General features: G+C 38.3%; 1 protein-coding gene and 1 pseudogene across 2 annotated transcripts; both read left to right on the top strand.

Moving 5' to 3' along the window:
* The first annotated feature begins 2256 nt into the window (after window positions 1-2256).
* Window positions 2257-7238, top strand: LOC137958663 (uncharacterized; annotated as a pseudogene).
* A 6432-nt stretch (window positions 7239-13670) lies between these two features.
* LOC137959016 (protein MITOFERRINLIKE 1, chloroplastic) lies at window positions 13671-16196 on the top strand. 2 transcript variants are annotated; one of them, XM_068806272.1, is made up of 2 exons: window positions 13671-15067; window positions 16005-16196. In XM_068806272.1, exon 1 carries the CDS (start codon window positions 13751-13753, stop codon window positions 15014-15016), a length of 1266 nt encoding a protein of 421 aa, XP_068662373.1. In that variant the 5' UTR covers window positions 13671-13750; the 3' UTR covers window positions 15017-15067; window positions 16005-16196. The 2 variants fall into 2 exon arrangements, with proteins under 2 accessions (XP_068662373.1, XP_068662374.1); XM_068806273.1 differs by lacking the exon at window positions 16005-16196 and adding an exon at window positions 15320-15964.
* Window positions 16197-21100: the final 4904 nt, after the last annotated feature.

Genomic DNA, 21100 nt, shown 5'->3' with positions numbered 1-21100 from the left:
GTGCATTTTTTAAGTGAAAGTTAAAGTGATTTTTTTTTGGTATTAGAGTGTTAAATAGAAATTGCAGTCTAAAGTACTTTTTTTTTGTGTTAGTGTGCACAATGAAAAACTACAATGGAAAGGAGAGGATGAGTTTATTAATAAAATACTCTGATAGATTTAACTTTATTAAGATAATCTTATTTAACTTTTAATTAACAAAATAACCTAAATAGTTTCAAAATTTAAAATAATTATTAATTTAATTAAATATAAAATATAATATACCTAAACAAACATAATTACTTTTATAATGTCTAGATACTTAATCAAATTCTTATTGGTACAATATCTAAATTATAACTCTTAAATTAGTAATTTAATATAATATTAAAAGCAATTAATATAATAAATAATTAAATAGGGTTTTTTTTAATAAAAGGCATATTTTTAGTCTAAATTAATACAATAATTAATATATTAAACAAGATTATTAATTTAATTAATTATACAAATAGAATATTTAAACAAAAATGTTTATTTTTATAATGTACCTAATTCTTACTTTTCAACATCTTAATTATCACTCTTAAATATTTTTTAGAAAACACCTCTTTACTTTCTGACAAACCAACTATGACATTCACAAAAAGTGCTCCCATAACCTGTGGAAGGTTAGATCCAAGAGCAAGGAGTGTAAAAAGCATGACTCCCAAAATTCCCATCAAAATAAATCCACGACGAAATCTTTTGATCTCTAAAATCAATGGCAATTGAATCTTCTCCCACGACCATCAATTCATCATAAACAAAAAACCTCTTCCTTTTCTCTTATAGACGTACAAACAAAGCTCCTACTGAAAAATCAAAGGGGATATCAGGAAGTGGTGAGGTTTTTGAACAAAGGTTTTCTAGAGAGACGACCTTGGAGGTTTTGGGAGTGCCAGAATTGGAGGTGCAAGGGGAATATTAGGAGCTTTAAGAGGGAAATTCTTTATTCTTTACCTCAACAGATGCAGAGTATTAAATGGTGAGATGCTTTGACAATTAGCACTGCGAGAGGGCGAGAGGAAGCTAAGTCGTCGGTTGGCAAGAGGAGCGTCGAGAGAGAGAGGGAAGCAGAGAGGAGTGTCAAGAGACATGATCTGTCAAGAGGGATAGAAAAAGAGTTGAAAGAGAGCGAGTGAAAGTGAATTTAGAGGGTGAACCCTTATAATTTCACTGCTACTCGTTTTACACAAGTAATTCACTTTCACTTTCATTGGTTGGACACACTAACGATTTTGTGTAGGTGAAAGTGAATTCGAATTCATTTTGACTTTTCCTCATCTGACCCTTAATCATGAAATCCAAGGTTGTATAAATGTAGGCGGGCCTCGTAGGGGTGTGTAAGGTCACATGCCTGGTGCCTACTCACAACCAGTGAAAAAAATGGAATTAATTATTGGGTTTGCAATAGTAGATTTAATTTGGGTTTGACAGACGACCTAGGAATCTTGGACTGTTCAGATATTATCCCGAAATGCCTTAATAGAAGCCCATCGTACACAGTACCGCTGTGTAAAATCTTGCAATTGGAATTGAAACCCCCAGCACTAAGACTGACTTTTTAAATCCGGCCCCATATAATATGAAGACCCTCACCCAACAGCGTTTTGATCCAGAAACGAACCAGTTCTACAGGATCCACAATGAATAGGACGAGCAGTTCCCGCGCCCATGCAATATTGGCACTCCGTCGAAAACCCAGAATCGGAGGGATCCCTAGAAGACCTACAGTTTCATTCAATGTCTGGACAGAGCCAGGATAAGTCAAAGATCTCTCCCATCTCTCCCCGCCTCACCACCTGCTCCTCCTAACAAACAAATATCCTCCCCTCAAAACCGCATCCCTGTAAGGATCAGTGACTGCTGGGTCCTCTCACTGCATGTGATCAGGTACACAGAAAGAGCAAAGGAAAGATTTTGAAGGTGACACCACACCGTCCATTGGGACCAGACATTTTCCATTTCCAGAATCTCACATCCCTCTGGGAATTGGAGAACCAGCGCGTGGCCTTGGTCCCCCAATGATGGAGGAAATTAAGTGATAGAGAAAGAGAGAAATAAAAAACAAAAACAGCTCTCGTGCACGTGGATCAGCAGCTAACGGCGATATCCTGCAAATGATATTTGACCACATGAAATATCAGATCAAGCCTCTCAAATGATGGATTAATTAGCATTAAAGAATGTCCTCGCATCTGAAGAAATCTTTACCTAAAGGATCCAACACCAATGCAACAGTCTGGCTTGCAAAAGCGCGGAGATTATGAGAAAGGGATTATGACGGGGAATGAGATAAGCAGTGAGGCAAACGAAAGGTTGTTAGGTGCCCAGGTCAAGTCAAAATCCAGAAAGTCGTTCGGTGTAGAAAGAAAAGAACAAAGTGCACGTGAGAGGTTGAGTTTGATTGAGGGGAAATGGGTTAATAAAACCAGGCATTTGGGAGGGAGACAGAGAGTGGATAGTGCATATTTTGGAATATAATACAGCTTTGTGGGGGGCGGGGGGGGGGGAGCTGAGTGACCTCAGAAATGGAATTTAATATGTTATATCGACCTTTTTGCTTTTAATGACAGGAGATTTGAAGGAGATATGGTTCAAATGCCGATGGAGGTTAACTAAGACTTGAAGTTTCTCTTCTTGCTTTTTATCTTCTCCCTCTATATACACAGAACAGCGGTAGCACATACAGCATATCCACTTGAAGTACCTATCTCTATCACTCTGTCTCTTTGTGGACTGGGAAGAAGGAAATGGTGGTCTTCTATTCGCTTCATGTTTCAGTACAGCTCAGAAGGCACTGACTTCGTTGATGGAGGTCTCAGTTTACAAAGGCTGTTGGAGGTGAGTGAGTCTCATGCAGACTATAAATAATCATGATCTTTTGATCGACTTAAACGTTCTTTTCGTTCTTCACTCAGAACGATGAAGTTTAACCGAAATTTGATCGACTGCATTGAAAGAACCTGATGTTTCCGAAAGATAATAATGTTGTTTTAAGGCTTCATTATAATGGCTAGTGTTTTTTTCTGCCTGTTTATAATTTCTGAATGAACCCAGATTGCATGCTGAAAATTACTGGCCGTAGCTCTCTTCCCTCAAAGGAGTATGCCGCGTGGGGCCTTTGATACAACCTCGAGCCATGAAAAGTGGGAAAGAAGAAACGGCAAAAAAGAAGAAAAGGACATCTCATATTGGCCCATCCACATGAGATGTCTCGAAAAACCAAACATTTTACAAGTTTCTTAGGCCTATAATACCAGTCGGTCATCTTATTAATTGTTTTCCATCTGTGTTTTGGGTGGCTTTAGCATTTCGCTAGTATTTGCAAGAATCTGCTGGATTAGCTAGTCTTTCTTCTGTAAAACTTCCTCCTCTTCTTGATGAACTTGCAAGTGAGCAACGCAATTCCCTGGGTTGGTTCCCGTGCTCCAATCTCCATCTGAGGCATCTCAAGTTCGATCCTCTTGAGAATGTGCTTTCCTTTTCAAAATCTGCCATCTACGATATGGATAGGGGTCGTGACCGGTCCCTCTAAGGGTAAGTTTACTCCTTGTTTCCACCGGATTTTCTCCATGTCTTTCTGTCTTCTACCATAAAGTTGGCTTTTCCACCATTTGTTCTTCCTGTTCTTCGTTTCTCTATTATATCCTCTTCTGCTTCTGTTATCGTCAGCTTTAGTCTGATTTCTGACTGCATGACAAAAGAATGCAGGAAGTGTGGTGTATGAACACAACATGCTAAGGCGAGCATGTCTTGAAAATGGTGAAGCTGTGGAATTAAACTGACCAGTTACCTGACTGGCAGATTTAATCAGTTGCTTACTACTCTTATTCATTTGAAATTAATTGGGTTAACTGTCCACAGGAAATTTTTGGTTGGACTTCAAGCCTAATATAGAGTTCATATAACTTTATTTGAATTTACTTTCTGAATTATTTAGCCTTAATTGTCCTTTGATTTTAATATTCTATTACAAGAATTTTGTTCTTATATTCATATATGTATATGTTTTTTAATATTCGGTTTTAAACTTAGAGTGGGAGGAAAATGACCATTGAGTGGGCTGGATGATGCCTGATTAGTGAGGAGTTTCTACGTTTGTTCAAGGTATGGCCTATGGTGCCATGATCATCCAGTGATTAGAGAGGGCAAAACGAGACCCATTCACAGGAGTGAGACAGGTTTATATCGGCTCCTCCAATGGTTGAATAGGATGAGATCATGAGACTAGTTCTGAGATGCTCTGGGTTTTTCAGTATTTGTTTCGAGAATATGTGCATTCTTCTCGTAAAGCTGAAGTTTGATTAATTAAACTTCCAACGGACATTCTTGCAGTTCCTCTTTGTAAATGCTGAATCGTCAATATTTAGCATACATATATTGATTTGTAAATTTTTCTCTTTTCGGTGAATATTTTTGCTGAGTTCATTCATACTGAAACACTTGCTTTTCTGATGCTCCAGTTGATGGAGTTTAGGAGGGGCAGTGTGAGCGTCAATCGGTATTTTCCTGAATCTGAGCTTAGGAGGAAGGTTTGTCATGTTGAGTTTTGGTCTGGACCACAATAAGCATGACAATTACTAATGAGGAAGAAGATATCTTCTTTGATTCCTTGGGCTATATTCAGGCTCCAGCTAGTCATGTCCCATCTCATGAGGACTTGAACACAAATGCAAACGTGAATTTCGAGGATTTGCAGTACGAGATGTGGACAAATGAATTGGAGTGTATCAGTGAACGCCGCAGAAGGTTTCTACACGAAACTGGTTTAAGCGATCCCCGATCATCGAAATATGATTGCCCTCGAGAAATTGACCATGAGACTCTGCACTGTGCTGAACTCAAGTTTCATGGGATGGAAAGAGTTGCGGAAAGTAGTGAAACAACATCAAGCGCATGGATTGGCTCCAACCACATGAAGAGAAACAGATCAGGTTCAGGCTCCCTTGAGACTGCCATGGACAATCCAAAGGAATTTGATGATCGCGAAAAAGCCCACAACTGCTGCTTCAAGGAAACAACGGAAGGTTGCAGTTGTTCTGGTTACGAGAGAAAAAAAAGTGCAGATCCAAAAAGGAAGAAATGGAGAAGTTTTTGGCAAATATTCGGAAGTAGGAGACCTGGGACTGACGCTTGCAATTGTGGTGGTCCTATTTCGAATCCTCAAATTTCGAAACCACAACGAATAAGAGTAAGAAGGCGCAACAAAATGTTCATGGAATTTACCGGCTTTTACATGGGACAAGAGATTCAGGCTCACCAAGGTTATATCCAAACAATGAAATTTAGTCCAGATGGGCAGTATCTAGCTACTGGTGGCGAAGATGGAGTTGTTCGCATCTGGCATGTTACAGAAGCTCTCTTTGCTCTAAAATCTTTAAAGTTTCTGGACAAGATGTCTCCTGAAAAGTCCATACATTCTGCTTTTGACATGCCGGAGAAGATGTTCAAGCTCGAAGAAGTACCTGCACAAGAACTTTATGGGCATACTGGTGCTGTCCTGGATCTTTCCTGGTCCAACAGTAATGTTAGTTCTTCTACCCACTCTTCACCTGCTTAATGTTTGCTCGCTTTAGTTTCTTTTGCCAATTATTGAAGAAATTGATCTTAAAAAACGTTTGGTTTTAGTGTCTGCTTTCATCATCTGAAGACAAAACAGTTCGTTTGTGGCAAGTGGGTAGCCATGAATGTTTACAAGTTTTTCATCATCAGGATTACGGTATGAAGCCTTTTACGCACTCTTTCACTTTCTTGAAATTAATACAAAATCATTTGGAACCATTGTTATTCATTTCCATCTCTACTTGAAGCAGTGACATGCATTCTGTTGATGAGAGATACTTCGTCAGTGGCTCTATAGACGGGAAAGTCCGGGTATGGGGAGTCTTGGAGAAACGAGTAGTCGATTGGGTTGATGCAAGAGATATAGTTACTGCTGTATGTTATCAGCTAGACGGGCAGGTACTTCCCTGAAACTATTTATCTTCACAACTGACCGATTCCCTGGCTTAATCTTCTGTAACATCTACTTTCCTCCACTCATGCAGGGTATTATCGTGGGTTCTATCACAGGCCACTGTCGTTTCTACAACGCATCAGGTAAAACTGGTCTTAACATAGAAATCATCTGCCAGAAGATGAACTTGATCTGTAAATGTTTAGTTTCAATACTGGGTTCTTTCTTGTTTCAACTGAAACTAGCACTTACAAGCTTATTTGAAACTCCTGACGCTAGGTAATCTCCTGGAGCTAGAAGCACAACTATGCTTTCAGGGTGAAAAAAAATCCACCAGCAAAAGGATTACTGGTCTACAGGTACAATTATATGCTATTAGTTGGAAGAATCACACGTAAAATTAATGTTAAGAAAAAAATTGTTGTTCTTAGTTGAGAAATACATCTCTTAACTTATTAAGACTAGTTTATCATGTCTGGATGTAGTACTTAGTGTAGAATTTCAGGATGTTTTCATTGATGAAGAATGAAGTATTTATAGAGTTTACAACAAAGACCGTAGAGATTACAACTCTTCAGAGTTTAAGTTTGACTCTATTTGGTACTTGTATTTCGATCATTATCTTTATCTCTATCACTTAGTTCATCGCTATGTCATAACTAAATGAGTAACTTCACCCCTGTTGCAGTTCTCCCAAGAAGATCAGCCGAAGCTAATGGTAACATCAGCTGACTCAAGAATGCGAATTCTTGATGGGTTAACTGTCATCTGCAAGTACAAAGGTATCAAAAACTCGGGGAACCAAACATCTGCATCATTCACTTGGAGTGGGAGACATATCATCTCAGTGGGTGAGGACTCCCACATTTACATGTGGAATTACAATCACTTTGCCGTTGTTTCGTCCAAGAGAACAAGAACCGTGCAATCATGCGAGTATTTCTTGTCTAAGAGAGTATCAGTTGCCATACCTTGGCCGGGCAAAAAGGCAGAGGAATCAAGCTCAGCTTGCTTCGGGCATCAAATGGAAGGCTTAGAGAGTTTCTCTCTTGATGGATGCTTTTCATTTGACAAGACATTGAAGAAATTTGCTACATGGCCAGAGGAGGAACTTCCAGTGAGCATTGTAATGTCGGAGGAAGAGCAGAAATATCAAGCGCCTTCAGCAGCGACACTGGGCCAAGTCATAGTGACTGCAGGTTGGGATGGAGTGATCAGATCTTTTCAGAACTATGGATTACCAGTAAGGTTGTGAGAATCACAATCATTAAAAATCAGATCCTCCAGAATTATGTAATTACCGTCAGTTTAGTGTAGATATACTCGCCTTTTCCTCGATTTTTACTGAATTATGTATGTTAGCTCCAAAGTCCGAACGGAGGTTCCATCTGTTGGTTCCAATTTTACCACAATAACAGAGAAATTAAAGAAGAGCCTATAAGCGAGATAAAATCTTAGCATTTACCCAATGTTTGCCCGATTGGCTTTCATGTGTTAAATCTTCATCAAACTTTTAAAACAACCCTAGATCCCTTTGGTCATTATAATAAAAGAAAGGTTAGACTTGATGTCTAATAATAATAAAATAAACATCATAGAAATAAATATTAAATCCTCCATAATGCTCCTTATCATGAGAGCCAAACATATATCATAGAATTGAAATTAGAAGAATAAAGAGTGCATACCTTTCATCTTGAAGAATATAAATAGAACTTGAAGTGCATAAAATAACCTTTGATAATTCGTTTACAAGTGATAAGCTTGCTCCTATTCAGCCAGACTGGGTGTGCAAATAGCTTTAGCCTCACTTTTAAGACCATGAAGGAATTTATAGATTTCCAAAGGGTGTAACACTAATGACTATTCATAAGGATACATCCCCTTAGGAGAGATACATCCTCTAAGGAGAGATACATCCCCTCAAGAGAGATACATCTCCTTATTCCCAAGGGATGTGTCCACTAAGTCAATGCACCCAATTAAATTACCTTTACAATGGGATGTGCTGGCCATTATTCCCCGTACTGAATATCCAATAACAAAGCATCTAGAAGTTGGCCCCACGCCGATAAATTATGGTAATTTTATTTCATAAATAATATATTTGAAAACATTAATTCCAACAAACTCCCACTTGGTTTCGAATCCATTTCAAATTCCGATTTTCGAAAAAACATGAAAAATCAATCTTGACACATAAAACCATACCATGACCATATGCATTACCTTAAACACTTTAATATACATGTGTAGTTAACCCGGGCCTACACAATATATATCTTAGATATCCAAGACAGGGGAATAAACCAAATCCATACTTGACAAATTTGTCAGTTCAACGGTCTCCATTCATAGCATACTAGGACATGAACTCAGGGTAAAGCTTTGTACCAGTTCGAGTATTAGCCACTAAGGTAATTGTGCCTAATCAGTACCATAGGCCTGAATAATTTAGATATCTAACCCTGCCTTCCTATTGAGACACTTTCGTATATACAAACAAGTATATACCTAATAGAAAAGTTGGACATCAAGGCATCTCACCGTCCATAGCATACTCAGTACCTGTGAAACTCAGAGTAAAACTCTATAGCAGCATGAGTATTAGCTGTAAAGGAAATTGTGCTTATGTAGTCCCATTGGCCTAGTCAATTTAGAGACTCAACCGTCATTCCCTATTGAGACCCTCATGTATACACGTACAAGTACATACCTAATAGGGAAGTTGAATCTCAAGGCATACATTGAGTACTCATATTATCACACAAAAACATATGCATTCTTTCAAAATCATTTTTCAAAATGGCCATTCTATGGAATATAAATTACAATGTGATGACATGGTATAACAAATCATTGAGACCACAATGCATACAAAACAATGTTCTCCCACTTGGTCTCATCAATTATAAACAAATCAAACTCATGTTCTCCACATGGAAAGTGAAACTGGTAACGGCTAGACACTTGGTTAGTGGATCAGCTAAGTTGTCCAAAGAAGATATTTTATAAATAACAACTTCCTCCTTCCTCTGCATGTCTCGTATGTAGTGGTATTTCTCTTCGAATGTTCAGAGTACCCAACGAATAAACATCTTTGAGTCTTAGCCTTCAATTAGTCCTTAGGATCAAGTTTACAAACATGAGCAGCACATCCCCATAATTTAAAATGGTTAAGACTAGGAGTTTTGCCTGACCATACCTCATAAGGTGTTTTCTCAACTGACTTTGAAGGCACTCTATTTGAGATGTAGGTAGCTATCACTAGTGCTTCACCCAAAAAGAATATTGGCAAATTTGCAGGTACCATCATAGATCTTATTATCTCTAGTACGGTTCGATTTTTCCTTTTAGCAATACCGTTCTGTTCAGGTGTATCAGGCATGCTAAACATATGGATAATCCCGTTTGACTTGCAAAATTCAGAGAATAACTCCGAACGATACTCTCCACCTCTGTCGGTGTGCAATGTTTTGATCTTCCTTCCTGTGGTATTTTCTACCTCCAATTTAAAGGTTTTGAAATAATCTAAGTCCTCATTTTTTTTTCTATGCAGTAAATATACTCTTCCATATCTTGAGCAATCATCTATAAATGTCATAAAATACGAATGGCCATTACGAGTATTCACATTCATAGGTTCACATATATAAAAATGAATAATATCCAATACATGAAAACTTCTTGAGCCTTTGGATGGAAAGGGTATCTTTGTCATTTTCCCATATATACAACACTCATAAATAGGAAAATCATTATGTGAAAGATTTTTCAATAATCCTTAGTCTTGTAATTCTATCCTTCTTTTATATGCCCTAGTCGTAAATGCCAAAAATACAATTAATTTTCTTTAATATCCAAAGAAGTTGAAACATTGAACACCATATTTCCACTAAGTTGCAATTGATATAGACCAAAATTTTGAAAACCTCTTAAAATAACTTTATCATCTTGTAACATAAGAAACTTTCCACTTCCAAAGTAAAATGTAAATCCAAGTTTCTCAAGACAAGATACAGATAATAGATTTATTCTCATAGAAGGAGTATAAAAACAATCTTCTAAATAAAAAAACTTGTTATCAACAAGCTTTAGCCGATAAGTTCCCACACCTTCCACAGTGGCATTTTCATCATTTCCTATGTAAATAAAGCGTGTTCTGTCCTCAATCTTTCTTAGCTCCTTGAAGCCTTGCAACTCATTCGATACATGAACAGTTGCACCAGAATCAGCCCACCAACTAAAAGGCTTGATATAAATAGTACAAGTTTCAAGATATAAGGACTCACTAGTGTTCTCCAGTTGCCCTTCTTGCATGGTTTTCAAAGCCCTACAATACTTCATTATATGTCCTGGCTTATTACAGAAGAAGCAAACACGTTGATTTGCATGTACTTCAACCCTTTGTTGATTGACCTTTTTGTCCTTGAAGTCTTGAAATCGAATGTTATTTCCCTTCTTCTTAATTTTTTTTTCTTCGGCTTCAAAACTACGTTAGCGCCAGGTGAAGGTTTATCTAACTCAATACTTGGATTGAGTCTATCGGACTGGTGGTCGATAATATTAACCAAATCAAATATAGTCCACTTTGTCTTGAACAAAGAATAAAAATCTTGAATATATTTGAGAGATTTGGGTAAAGAGTTGATAATGATGACCACTTTAGTTTCTTCATCCATTGGTCTAACATGATATTGTAACTCATCTGCCATGACAAATATGTCATTTACATGTTTTCTCACGTCAACATTTTCTGCGTTCTTGGCATGAGTGAACTTTTGCCATAAGTTATTGATGTGAGTAGTCGCTTTTTTACCATATTTAGCCTCAATCTGACCGAGAATCTCTTTTGTAGTGGGGACATGAAAATAAGTCATAAAGAGAGTCTCACTTAGAGCCCAAGAATATGTGACCTAAAAATTTCATTAGCTGTATCCCATTCCTTGAATTTTCTAAGGTCCTTCTTATACTGTTTCAGATTATCAGGGTAGTTTATTCGGGAAGGTCTTTGAGAAGGATTATCCACTTTGATAATCTTATCAAACCTATAGCCCCGTAGCATTAAGTCAACTCATTGTGACCGCTTCACATAATTAATCCCATCAAGTACATTTTTCTTTAGGGACTTAAAAAAAATTATGTCTACTACTGGATGTTCTTGTCATCCAGAAAATATTTCAATATTTGGGAGAACATACATAATTATACAATCATCTCAGCCATCTAGTACTCCCACTTACCCTTTGGGGATTCATGAGAGTTACTAGGCAAATCATTCCACATAAAATAAACAAACAACAATATTACAAACAAACAAACAAACAAATAAATAAATTAATTCATACTTACCCTTTGGGGATTCATATGAACTAATTTACAATATACTAATCTAATTATACAACTCGCATTACCCTTTGGGGATTTTGCAAATTATATAATTAAATTAATTTTCACATAAAATACATAAATATATAACAAGGCATGCAATAAGACAAATTATAAATACTTCAAGAAATTATAGCAAAGAAATAATTATTCAACAACTAAACATATAAATCTTCATACCTATAGTCTTGGATCTCAAGTAACCAATTAAATTCCAAATAACATGGAAATTTCATTAAAAATAAAATTTTGGGTCAAAACAACTCTTAAAACACATTCTGGCTCATTATATTAGCAAAACCCGATTTGGTTCATGGTCTTGGGTCATTCAGACCCGGACCGCACAAGTCCGCGTGTTAACAGGCATGCCCAAACAGTAGCCTGAGCATTGGCAGGCCGGCACCAGCAAGCCCGCCTGTGGCGCCAGAACACAATTCACAAATAAATAGCCAAAAAATCCAAAAAATATGGAAAAAATATAAAAAATTAGAATCTATCTCTATGATACCAACAAAGGCATTATTCACTTGTATTTTTTAGACTTGATGTCTAATAATAATAAAATAAACATCATAGAAATAGATATTAAATCCTCCATAATTCTCCTTATCATGAGAGTCATACATATATCATAGAATTGAAATAAGAAGAATAAAGAGAGCATACATTTCATCTTGAAGAATATAAATAGAACTTGAAGTGCACAAGATAACCTTTGATAATTCATTTACAAGTGATAAGCTTGCTCCCGTTCAGCCAGACTGGGTGTACAAATAGCCTTAGCCTCACTTGTAAGACCATGGAGGAATTTATAGATTTTCAAAGGGTGTGACACTAATGATTATTCATAAGGATACATCCCCTCAAGAGAGATACATCTCCTTATTCCCAAGGGATGTGTCCACTAAGACAATGCACCCAATTAATTTATCTCTATAGGGGGATGTGCTGGCCATTATTCCATGTACCAAACATCCAATGACAATGCATCTAGAAGTGGGCCCCATGCCTATAAATCATGGTAATTTTATTTCATAAATAATATATTTGAAACCATAATTCCAACAAAAAAAAATTAAAGAACTATTTTGTAGGATTTCTAACCTAAGATGACAACTGCTCATACCAATTCAAAGGAACCAATGGTTCATTATTTTTTAGAACTATGATAAATTTTTATAATGTTGGTGTTATATTACAATTACAATTCATATAATACTAATATTGTACAATCAAATCAAAAGTATACCAAAAATGAAAATAAATATAAAATGTCTTCTTTTTCTCCCTCTCCTTTCAATAAGATCAATTTGTTCTTAGATTGATAAAATTGTAAAAAAACCCTTTGGGTCTACATGGTTACAACTAGTGTTGTTGATCGTAAACCTCTATGTGTTTGGGTAGGTGTTGTAAAATTAAACCAGTTTTGTTCATTGTTGTAGGTGTTGTTAGGCATATCAATATAAAATCTTTAACTCTAGAGTAAGAGATCCTTAGGAGTAGACTAGCGACCTGAAATAGTGATTGTGAACCACTATAAAGAATTTGGTATAGTGGATGTGTTTGTGTAAAGTTTTTTTTAAGTCTAATAAAAATATAGTAAATCTATTCACCCTCCTTGGTTTGTAGATTGACAACTAATTTGGTGAAGATGCAATTTCAGTCCAAAATTGTTACTTTGAAGTGATGAAAAAATTGACTCAATCTGCATAAGAATAGATTGCATGTGGATTCCAAATCACCCGATCCGATTTGCAACTTTATGGGAGGATAAAAATATTAATTAACTTGATTGGATCACACACACACACACACACACTAATATATAGGTTAATTTTTTAAACCTAATACCCAATGAGTTGCAAGTGGGTCAACCCAACCCATTTACAACTCTATTCTATCTCTTCTAAAATTTTGGCATAGTATGCCCTATTTTAAGTTAAGTCTTTGATTAGGAGGAATAATGGCTAATTGAAACCCAAATGTATTTTCATCCCAAAGTCGACAAATTATTATTCTTTGGTAGAAAATAATCACAATCTTAGTATTATTTAGTTAAATGAGTAATTTTAAGCTTTCAAACGGTGAATTGTAACGCAATCGAAATAATAAACTCGGAGTAAGAATTCCCGAAGTGGCCGGCACGAGAAACGAGAGGACAACTCGGAACCCCCCATGGCTGTTGGCGCCACGCAGCAATGGGGCAAGTCAACAAAATGAAGATGCACGACCTCACCTTCACTTGAAGAGGTCTCTGACTCTCTGCGTATGCAGCATTAGCGTCCATAGTTTAAACAGGATAAGATTGTCCATTTCTAAGAGTGGGGATAGTGCGAAAGGACTGGGTTTCAAGTTCTGGGAGGACGACGCTCCAGCACCATGGAAAGCTTCACGGATAACAAAATCTCGGCAAGGCTCTCTGTTCTTTCTCGGTATCCCGATCTAGAATTCCATGATAGCTGTGTGGATTTCAATGCCCTTTTCTGTAATCTGAATGCGCATTTTCCACTCTCAAATCCGCCCCAGGCCGGACGCTCCGCTTCACAAAACCCAGAATTCGTTTTTGAAAGATGTATAAAACGCCCTCAGCACAAATCCCTCGCCTTCTCTTCTACTTCAATTTCTGCCCAAGACCAAGTCCATTCTCACTCTTCTTCCCTCATAGCCTCCAAAAGCTCGACGCCTTCTTTGCAGGACTGGATAAAGCCGGCTGCGAGAGGCAGCTTGAAAGTCCAAAACCTAATGAAAAATGTCTCAGTTCTTGAGAAAGCTATGATTGGAGCAATGGCCGGTGGCATTGCGGGGGCCTTTACCTACGTCTGCCTGCTCCCCCTCGACACCATCAAAACTAAGCTCCAAACAAAGGGAGCGTCTGAGATTTACTCCGGTACCTTCGATGCAATTGTCAAAACCTTCCAATCACGTGGAATTCTTGGGTTTTACAGTGGAGTTTCCGCCGTCATCGTCGGTTCAACGGCCTCATCTGCCGTCTACTTTGGTACATGCGAGTTCGGCAAGTCTATCCTGTCGAAGGTGCCTAATTACCCATTTCTGCTTATACCACCGACTGCTGGAGCAATGGGCAATATAATCTCATCTGCTATAATGGTGCCTAAAGAATTGATCACCCAAAGAATGCAGGCAGGGGCCAAGGGGCGGTCCTGGGAAGTGCTTTTGAGAATTTTGGAGAGAGACGGAATTTTGGGTCTGTACGCGGGGTACTCTGCTACTCTTCTTAGGAATTTACCTGCTGGAGTGTTGAGCTATTCTTCATTTGAGTATTTGAAATCTGCTGTTTTGAGTACAACTAAAAAAGGTCATTTAGAGCCTATAGAGAGCGTCTGCTGCGGTGCCCTTGCAGGCGCAATTTCAGCATCTTTGACCACGCCATTAGATGTGGTGAAGACGAGGTTAATGACCCAGATGCAAGGCGATGCGAAGAAAAGAATCGGTGGGGTTTCAGCCACAATCACACAGATTTTGAAAGAAGAGGGCTGGATTGGACTGACACGGGGAATGGGACCAAGAGTACTTCACAGTGCAATGTTTGCTGCATTGGGTTATTTTGCGTTTGAAACAGCAAGACTTACTATATTGCGACAGTATGTAGTCAGGAAGACCAAGGAGCTTGAGGTGGTCCCATGAGTTCGTGTGGAACTGCCGCTGCAAATTTGTGAATTCTGTTGATAGCAGAAGGTAATGGTTAGAGATTATTTCCTGCGTGTTTTGGTATGCAATATGAGATGTAAAGTATTTTGTGAATGGAGGGTGAGCTTGAGGTATATCTAAGTTAAGTTATGTTACTACTGCTTACCTTAGGTTGTCTTCTTCGTCAAATAATTTGACAACAAGAGATTATATTTTTCCTGTTAATATACCTTATTTAGAGCTAGAGCAATCATATCCAGGTTAGGATTTATCAAATTTTCTTTAAACGACTTGATACAGAGAACCATTTGTGATTGGAAGATGGATGAAAAAAGCTGGCTCTTTGTGAACTTTGACAAGATAAAACATTGTGCCTGTTAAGGATGTGAGGTGATTTTGTGTGGTATTTGAGGAATGGTGAAGAAGGGAAATGTTGATATGTATGAAACCTAAATAATAATGTGGATATGAGCCAGGTGAGGTGAGGAGCTTGATCATTACTGTGTTGATAGATTTAGTGGTGGAGAGCAATATGTGCAATGACTGGTTGCTGACACAGAAGAAAAGGTGCATGTAATCAAGAGTGTTAAGGCATAGTCAAGTTTAATGTTGTAACAAAGTTGGTGCAGATTGTCGTTGGACACTGTAATAGCGTGGTATGGTTGCTTGTCTGGTGATATGGAATGCCCAACATGGTCCCTAGGATTATGCCCCTTGTCAGAATGTTTTTCTTCAGATTTTCTTGCTGTTTAATTAATGTGGAATGGCATGATCAACTTTAAACATGTTTGACAGCATCTTTTGTGTCTTGCATCTACGGTGAAGTCCTTTTGACTAGAAGTCCAAGGCACCATTCACTATGGAGTGGGAGAGCATCTGTATCATAGTCTTGGTTGCTTTTTATGTTTTTCTATTGCCCAAGGATTTTAATGCTTCTATAAACGTTTATGGTGAATTCTGCTTATTAGTGGAGGCATTTATGCAGGTCTGAGAATCCTTGAAACTCAAAAGAATACTCTGGATCAGGTAGACTGGCCCAACCCAAGGTTATAATCTTGCAGGTATCCGAAGTTTTTAGTGCTTGGCCAAATTTTATGTTACTTGTCTCGATCACATTGCCTTAGTCAGTCTTTTATTATTACTTTTCTGAATTAAATTGGCTAGTTATATCATTTCCTTGAAGGTGTTTTACTTATAAATTTTAAAGAAAAAATGTTTGTTTAACTCACTGGAAGGTTGATCAAGAAAGATTTTAGATTTTGTTTAATGCAGTAGAACAAAACTAGGACGTTCAAATGCCAAAAAAATGAGTTTCAAGTTCTTTTGGCAAATTTTTGTTAAGTAATTCAAAATAGCTCAATTGAAGTAAATCCTTTTACACAGGTGGAATCCGTAATAGGGTGTGTGTGTGTGTGTGTGAGGGGGGGGGGGGGGGGGGGGGGGGGGGGAAAGGTTTAGTTCACTTTTGGTTTAAGTGAAAGTTGGTGTTAGTGTGAACGAGTTCAAGTGCACTGGAAAACAGTTTCCAGTGTTAGTATCCTAAAATAAAAAATATAACCAAAACAAGAGAATGAGTAACTTTTTAAAATATACTTAAATAGAACATATATCTAAACAGACAATTAACCAAAACAAACTTGCTGGCTGTATGTCTTGGAATTTCAACCAAGATTTGCATTACGCTCAGTATCTTTGAGCCCTTAACTAGTTCCTGAGAAAGGAATGAAATTTGTTCTGGAGATATGTTAAGCACCTAGCCAATACTACCCAAAAGACCGGCCTGTTAGGAGCGGAAGACATAAGTACTTAACCCTAGGACCATAACATCACACCCCACCTTCGCGAGCCAACGACCACGGCGGCACAATGACACTGGCCCAACCCGGTGGCCTACTCTAGCAGCGGCCTACTCCTAGTGCCCATTCGCAGTTCTCCAGGTCGCCCCCTCCGCTAGGTCGCCCCTTCCGAACCTACCAGTAATTTTAATCCAGCCTTTGCGCGCCTCAGGACTCGAACTCGCGACGTGGGAGCCTGCTCTGATACCAAATGTTAAGCACCTAGCCAATACTACCCAAAAGACCGGCCTGTTAGGAGCGGAAGACATAGGTACTTAACCCTAGGACCATAACAAGATAAGACTCAAAGCCTTATTCATAACCAGTAATAACTGTTGTTACACCAGAAGTTTGGTTATACAGGACCCACTTTGCTATCATTTATACATAAAGGCTGCATTCAGTAGGTAAATGGTGAGAAAAGAAAAGAAAAAGAAATCAACTTTTCCCAAGAAAAGAAGAAGAAGAAATGAGGATTAGTTTTCAAAGAACAATAGTAAGAACATCTCTCTCTCTCTCTCTCTCTCTCTCTCTCTCTCTCTAAGGTTCAGAACAAGAGGGAAGATATGGTTGCGAAATACTACAGACAGTTGGCAATGAAAAAATGCACGGCCAATCTATTGGAATCTTCTCATGTAGGCTGTAGATGGGAGCAAACCCATCATTCAACCTGTATCTTTGTAACATTTCTTACTACTAAACTCTTTTTGTCTGCAATCTTTTGCTAATTCAGATTACTTTGGCTTTCTTAAAGGGATCTATTACTCACTTGGTGCCATTGAGGCTTAAAATTTATTTCCTCGTTTGCACTCCATATTACATTTAGCCAATAGATTGTGTAAGCGTCATTTGATATTGCAATTCTGTTCTATTCTTATATCCCAGATGAATTGTTTCAAGGATGGAGAAATCATCCTCTTCATTGTTCAGCAAAATTCCAGTTCTGGTTGGTAAAAATTGTGCTCTGAAGTATGAATTTACAGTAGAGGTCATGGAAACAGAATTTCGGTTTGACAATGCACAAATGACTGGTCCCATGGTCGTTGATTTGATTCCTCCTGTAGCTCAACAAAATAAAGGGATCATATCTTAAAAAATTATCATAACACAGTATAGACAGAGCTTGAAAAAAAAGCAGCACTAAAAGAGAAAGTATGAAGCGGATAACTTGATGTTACCGGCGATTTTCAGTTTTATCCGTGAAAAGATTGTATTAAAAATACTTATTCTGTTTGATGAAATACATAAATTTTTTGAATTGTGCATCAAAGTTGCAAATCAGGAAGATGAAGCATATTTAGAGAAGAGATTTTGCCTTCCTTCCTAGTGATTACTGTTGAAAGTATCAGAAATAGTAGCCTTCAGCTCTTCTGAAAACTTGGTTGAGGGCATATCAGATAGAACCTCAGAAACATTTAAAAATTCTGGATCACCTTCATCCTTACAGCAATCATATGCTTCACTGCTTCAATCTCCCTGTGGAGTCCAAGAGATCCAGAAATGCCATGTGGGAGTCCATATTTAGCAAGAATATTGAGAATCTGAGATTGACCAAAAAGAATTGAACTCAATAGAATCTTTACCAATTTAAAGAAAAAACAATCAAAATATAATCCAAAACCTAAAAAAGATGATGTACTCACTGGTATCATCCCTGCACCACTAGCTGAAGGTGGAGCATGCCTAGAATCTCTTGATCCATAACCTCTGCTATAAGAGGTTTCCTCAATTTCACTTGATATGTCCTCAAGTCCATTGTCAAAATTTCACTCAACTTCTGAATATCTTGGACCAAACTAAACCCAATTGTGCCACTATCAAAGTTACATGTGACAGTAAATACTCCCACTTTTAATGCCATTTAGAGTTCTTTCAGCAACTTCTTCAGCCTTCAGAGCACCGGATGAGGACGCTATTAATTTGGTGAGTTCTGGTCTGCTCTTGTTCTCTGCAGGTGAGTATCGGGGATCGACCAGGTAATATAAGCATTGAATATCAAGCTCAGGTTCCAACAAAATGCTAATATCTGTAGCGGATAGAAAATGCTAATATCAAGCGAGTATCGGGGATCAACCAGGTAATATGGTTGCACTGTTATTGTGGCCCTAGTAAATGAGAAATAAGTACCCAAAACTGTCTCCAATGTTTCCACTGCCACTGGCCACAGCCAGAGAAGATTAGTAGCTCCCATCTGAACGCGAATATCAACTTCCAGTTCCTTTTTCTTTATTGGGAGCGAGAAAGAAGTAAAGTCTGTTTTTTATAAGTGATTTTGATCCAACAAAAAGAGTTCTTGAAGGTACACAAAATGAAAGTAGCATACCTGACCTGCCTGTGATGACATGAGGGCAATGGAGGCAGGTCGGCGATCCGTTCTACTCTTCATTTTTGGCAAGGCTGCCTTGATCAAGTGAAACGTGCCCACCAAATTGACATAAATAATGAAACTGACCTCCTTCATTTCTGAGAATCCAACTCTTGTGCTGCATAAATGCCCTGATTGCAAATCAAGACGTCAATGGGGTCTGCTTCATCGATGACTTGAGAAAGAGCCTTGAAATCCCGAACATCAGCATTGTAAATGGAGACATCAACCCCAGTGGACAGGAGGATGGAGTTGTGAGCCTCTTCAAGCTTCCCAAAGCTTCGAGCAAGAATGGAGACATGGGCCCCTTCAGAGGCGGTGCGGTGGGCAAGGGCAAGCCCAATTCCACTGGAATTGCCAGTGATGAAAAGGGAGAGTGTGTACGAGATGGAGAAGGGAGTGTGAGAGGGAGAAGGGAGAAGGGAGAGGGCAAGAGTAAAGAGCAGAGGGTGAGAGCAGCGAACGACAGGGGAGCAAGAGCAGAGTGAGCGACGAGAAGAGGTAATTTCTTTCGGGCCCGACGAGTTCAAGTGAATGAATCAGGATTTAGGTGAGAATCCTGATTCAGTCGCTTAATGCTATAGCCAGTTCAAGTGAATGATTTGCTTCATTCACTTGAACCCGGTGGAGGTGTACCACTAACAGGTTCAAGTCAATAATGCATGTAATCACATGAACTTGATCTTGAACCCGTGGAGCACTAACCCCCTAAGTGTATGAAGACCAGGATTAGGATATCCATGTCAGAGGCCCACTGTTGCAATGGGCGTCATTGAATGTGAGCTAGAGGGGTGGGGGCTGTAAAAGTTTATTTTAGTTGCAACAATACTGACACAATATGGCAAACTTTTGCTGCGTGCATAAAAGGGCATCAGTAATGCTTGACACTCCTATTGTATACAGGGGCTTTATACTTGATTACAAGGGTGCTTGAAGTGTATAACCTTAGGTGTCACTGGGGCAAGAAATGCACATCAGGTGCGTAACCCTGTAGCTTAACAGCCATGAGGCACATTAGGTGTGTAGCCCTATGGCAATGGAGCTTGATGCATGCTACAGGGCTTTTGTGCTTCTATGGCTTGGGGCTCTATAATGGTACCATGAATTTTATTTATCTCTTTCCATTTCAATGGAAAGGTTACCTAGATAGTAGAGGCAAGAGTTTTATTTGTATCTAGCAATCTACTATTTCCAAATTCATGTTGTTGCGAGTACAGCCAACCCATTATGGCTGCAGAATCTTATATCTGTTGATTCTTATCTTGAGATTGTTCAGAAAGTTAACTTTCTCATCTTTATCCCAATTCCCATTTCTTACTTTTTTCTTCTCAAGATTCCATTTCATTTTATAAGCAGCCCAAAAGACACGTGCATGAATAAGGGTTTATTACTCTGACTTGCTTGGCTCTAGTTCATAATTCAGATCCCTTCGAAGATCTAATTTACTTATTTCAAAGCAATTTAGGAATTAAGACTTTCTTTTGGAGTTAAGTGTTTTATGCATCTAAAGGGAGCCAGCCCTCATATATTAGGGCTTATTACTGTGAGCTCCTGGACCGTATTTGCTTGCCTAATGAGGTTATGTATCAGCTATTTGAAAATTTTGACATTTCTTCCAGAGTTAAAGAGTCATCACCAGGATCATCCCCTTTTGAAATCCCATTTCTTAAAATAAGTGCAGAATGTCTGGCAACGATTTGTGGAGAATAATGGTCTGAGATGTATATATGATTGGGAGCTTCATATGATCCTCCTAGTATGTGATAACACATCTGCATCCATCTGGAGTTTGTGGTCCAAATTTACTGGTTTCGACAAGATTGGCTCCTTTCTCTGATGCATGTCTGAGATGGAGGGTGACTCTTCTTAATTCATAAGAAT

This window comes from Aristolochia californica, unplaced genomic scaffold, assembly GCF_029961685.1.
Source record: "Aristolochia californica isolate CCGP_79_NKW_82.1479 unplaced genomic scaffold, dmAriCali1.0.hap1 SCAF_3, whole genome shotgun sequence".
In the NCBI taxonomy this organism is placed as follows: domain Eukaryota; kingdom Viridiplantae; phylum Streptophyta; class Magnoliopsida; order Piperales; family Aristolochiaceae; genus Aristolochia; species Aristolochia californica.
Note: the sequence above shows the minus strand (reverse complement) of the source record. Positions and strands in the feature narration are given on the sequence as shown.

Coding starts and splice junctions, on each gene's coding strand:
- LOC137959016 (XM_068806272.1), top strand. CDS start 13,751: ATGGAAAGCTTCACGGATAACAAAATCTCGGCAAGGCTCTCTGTTCTT.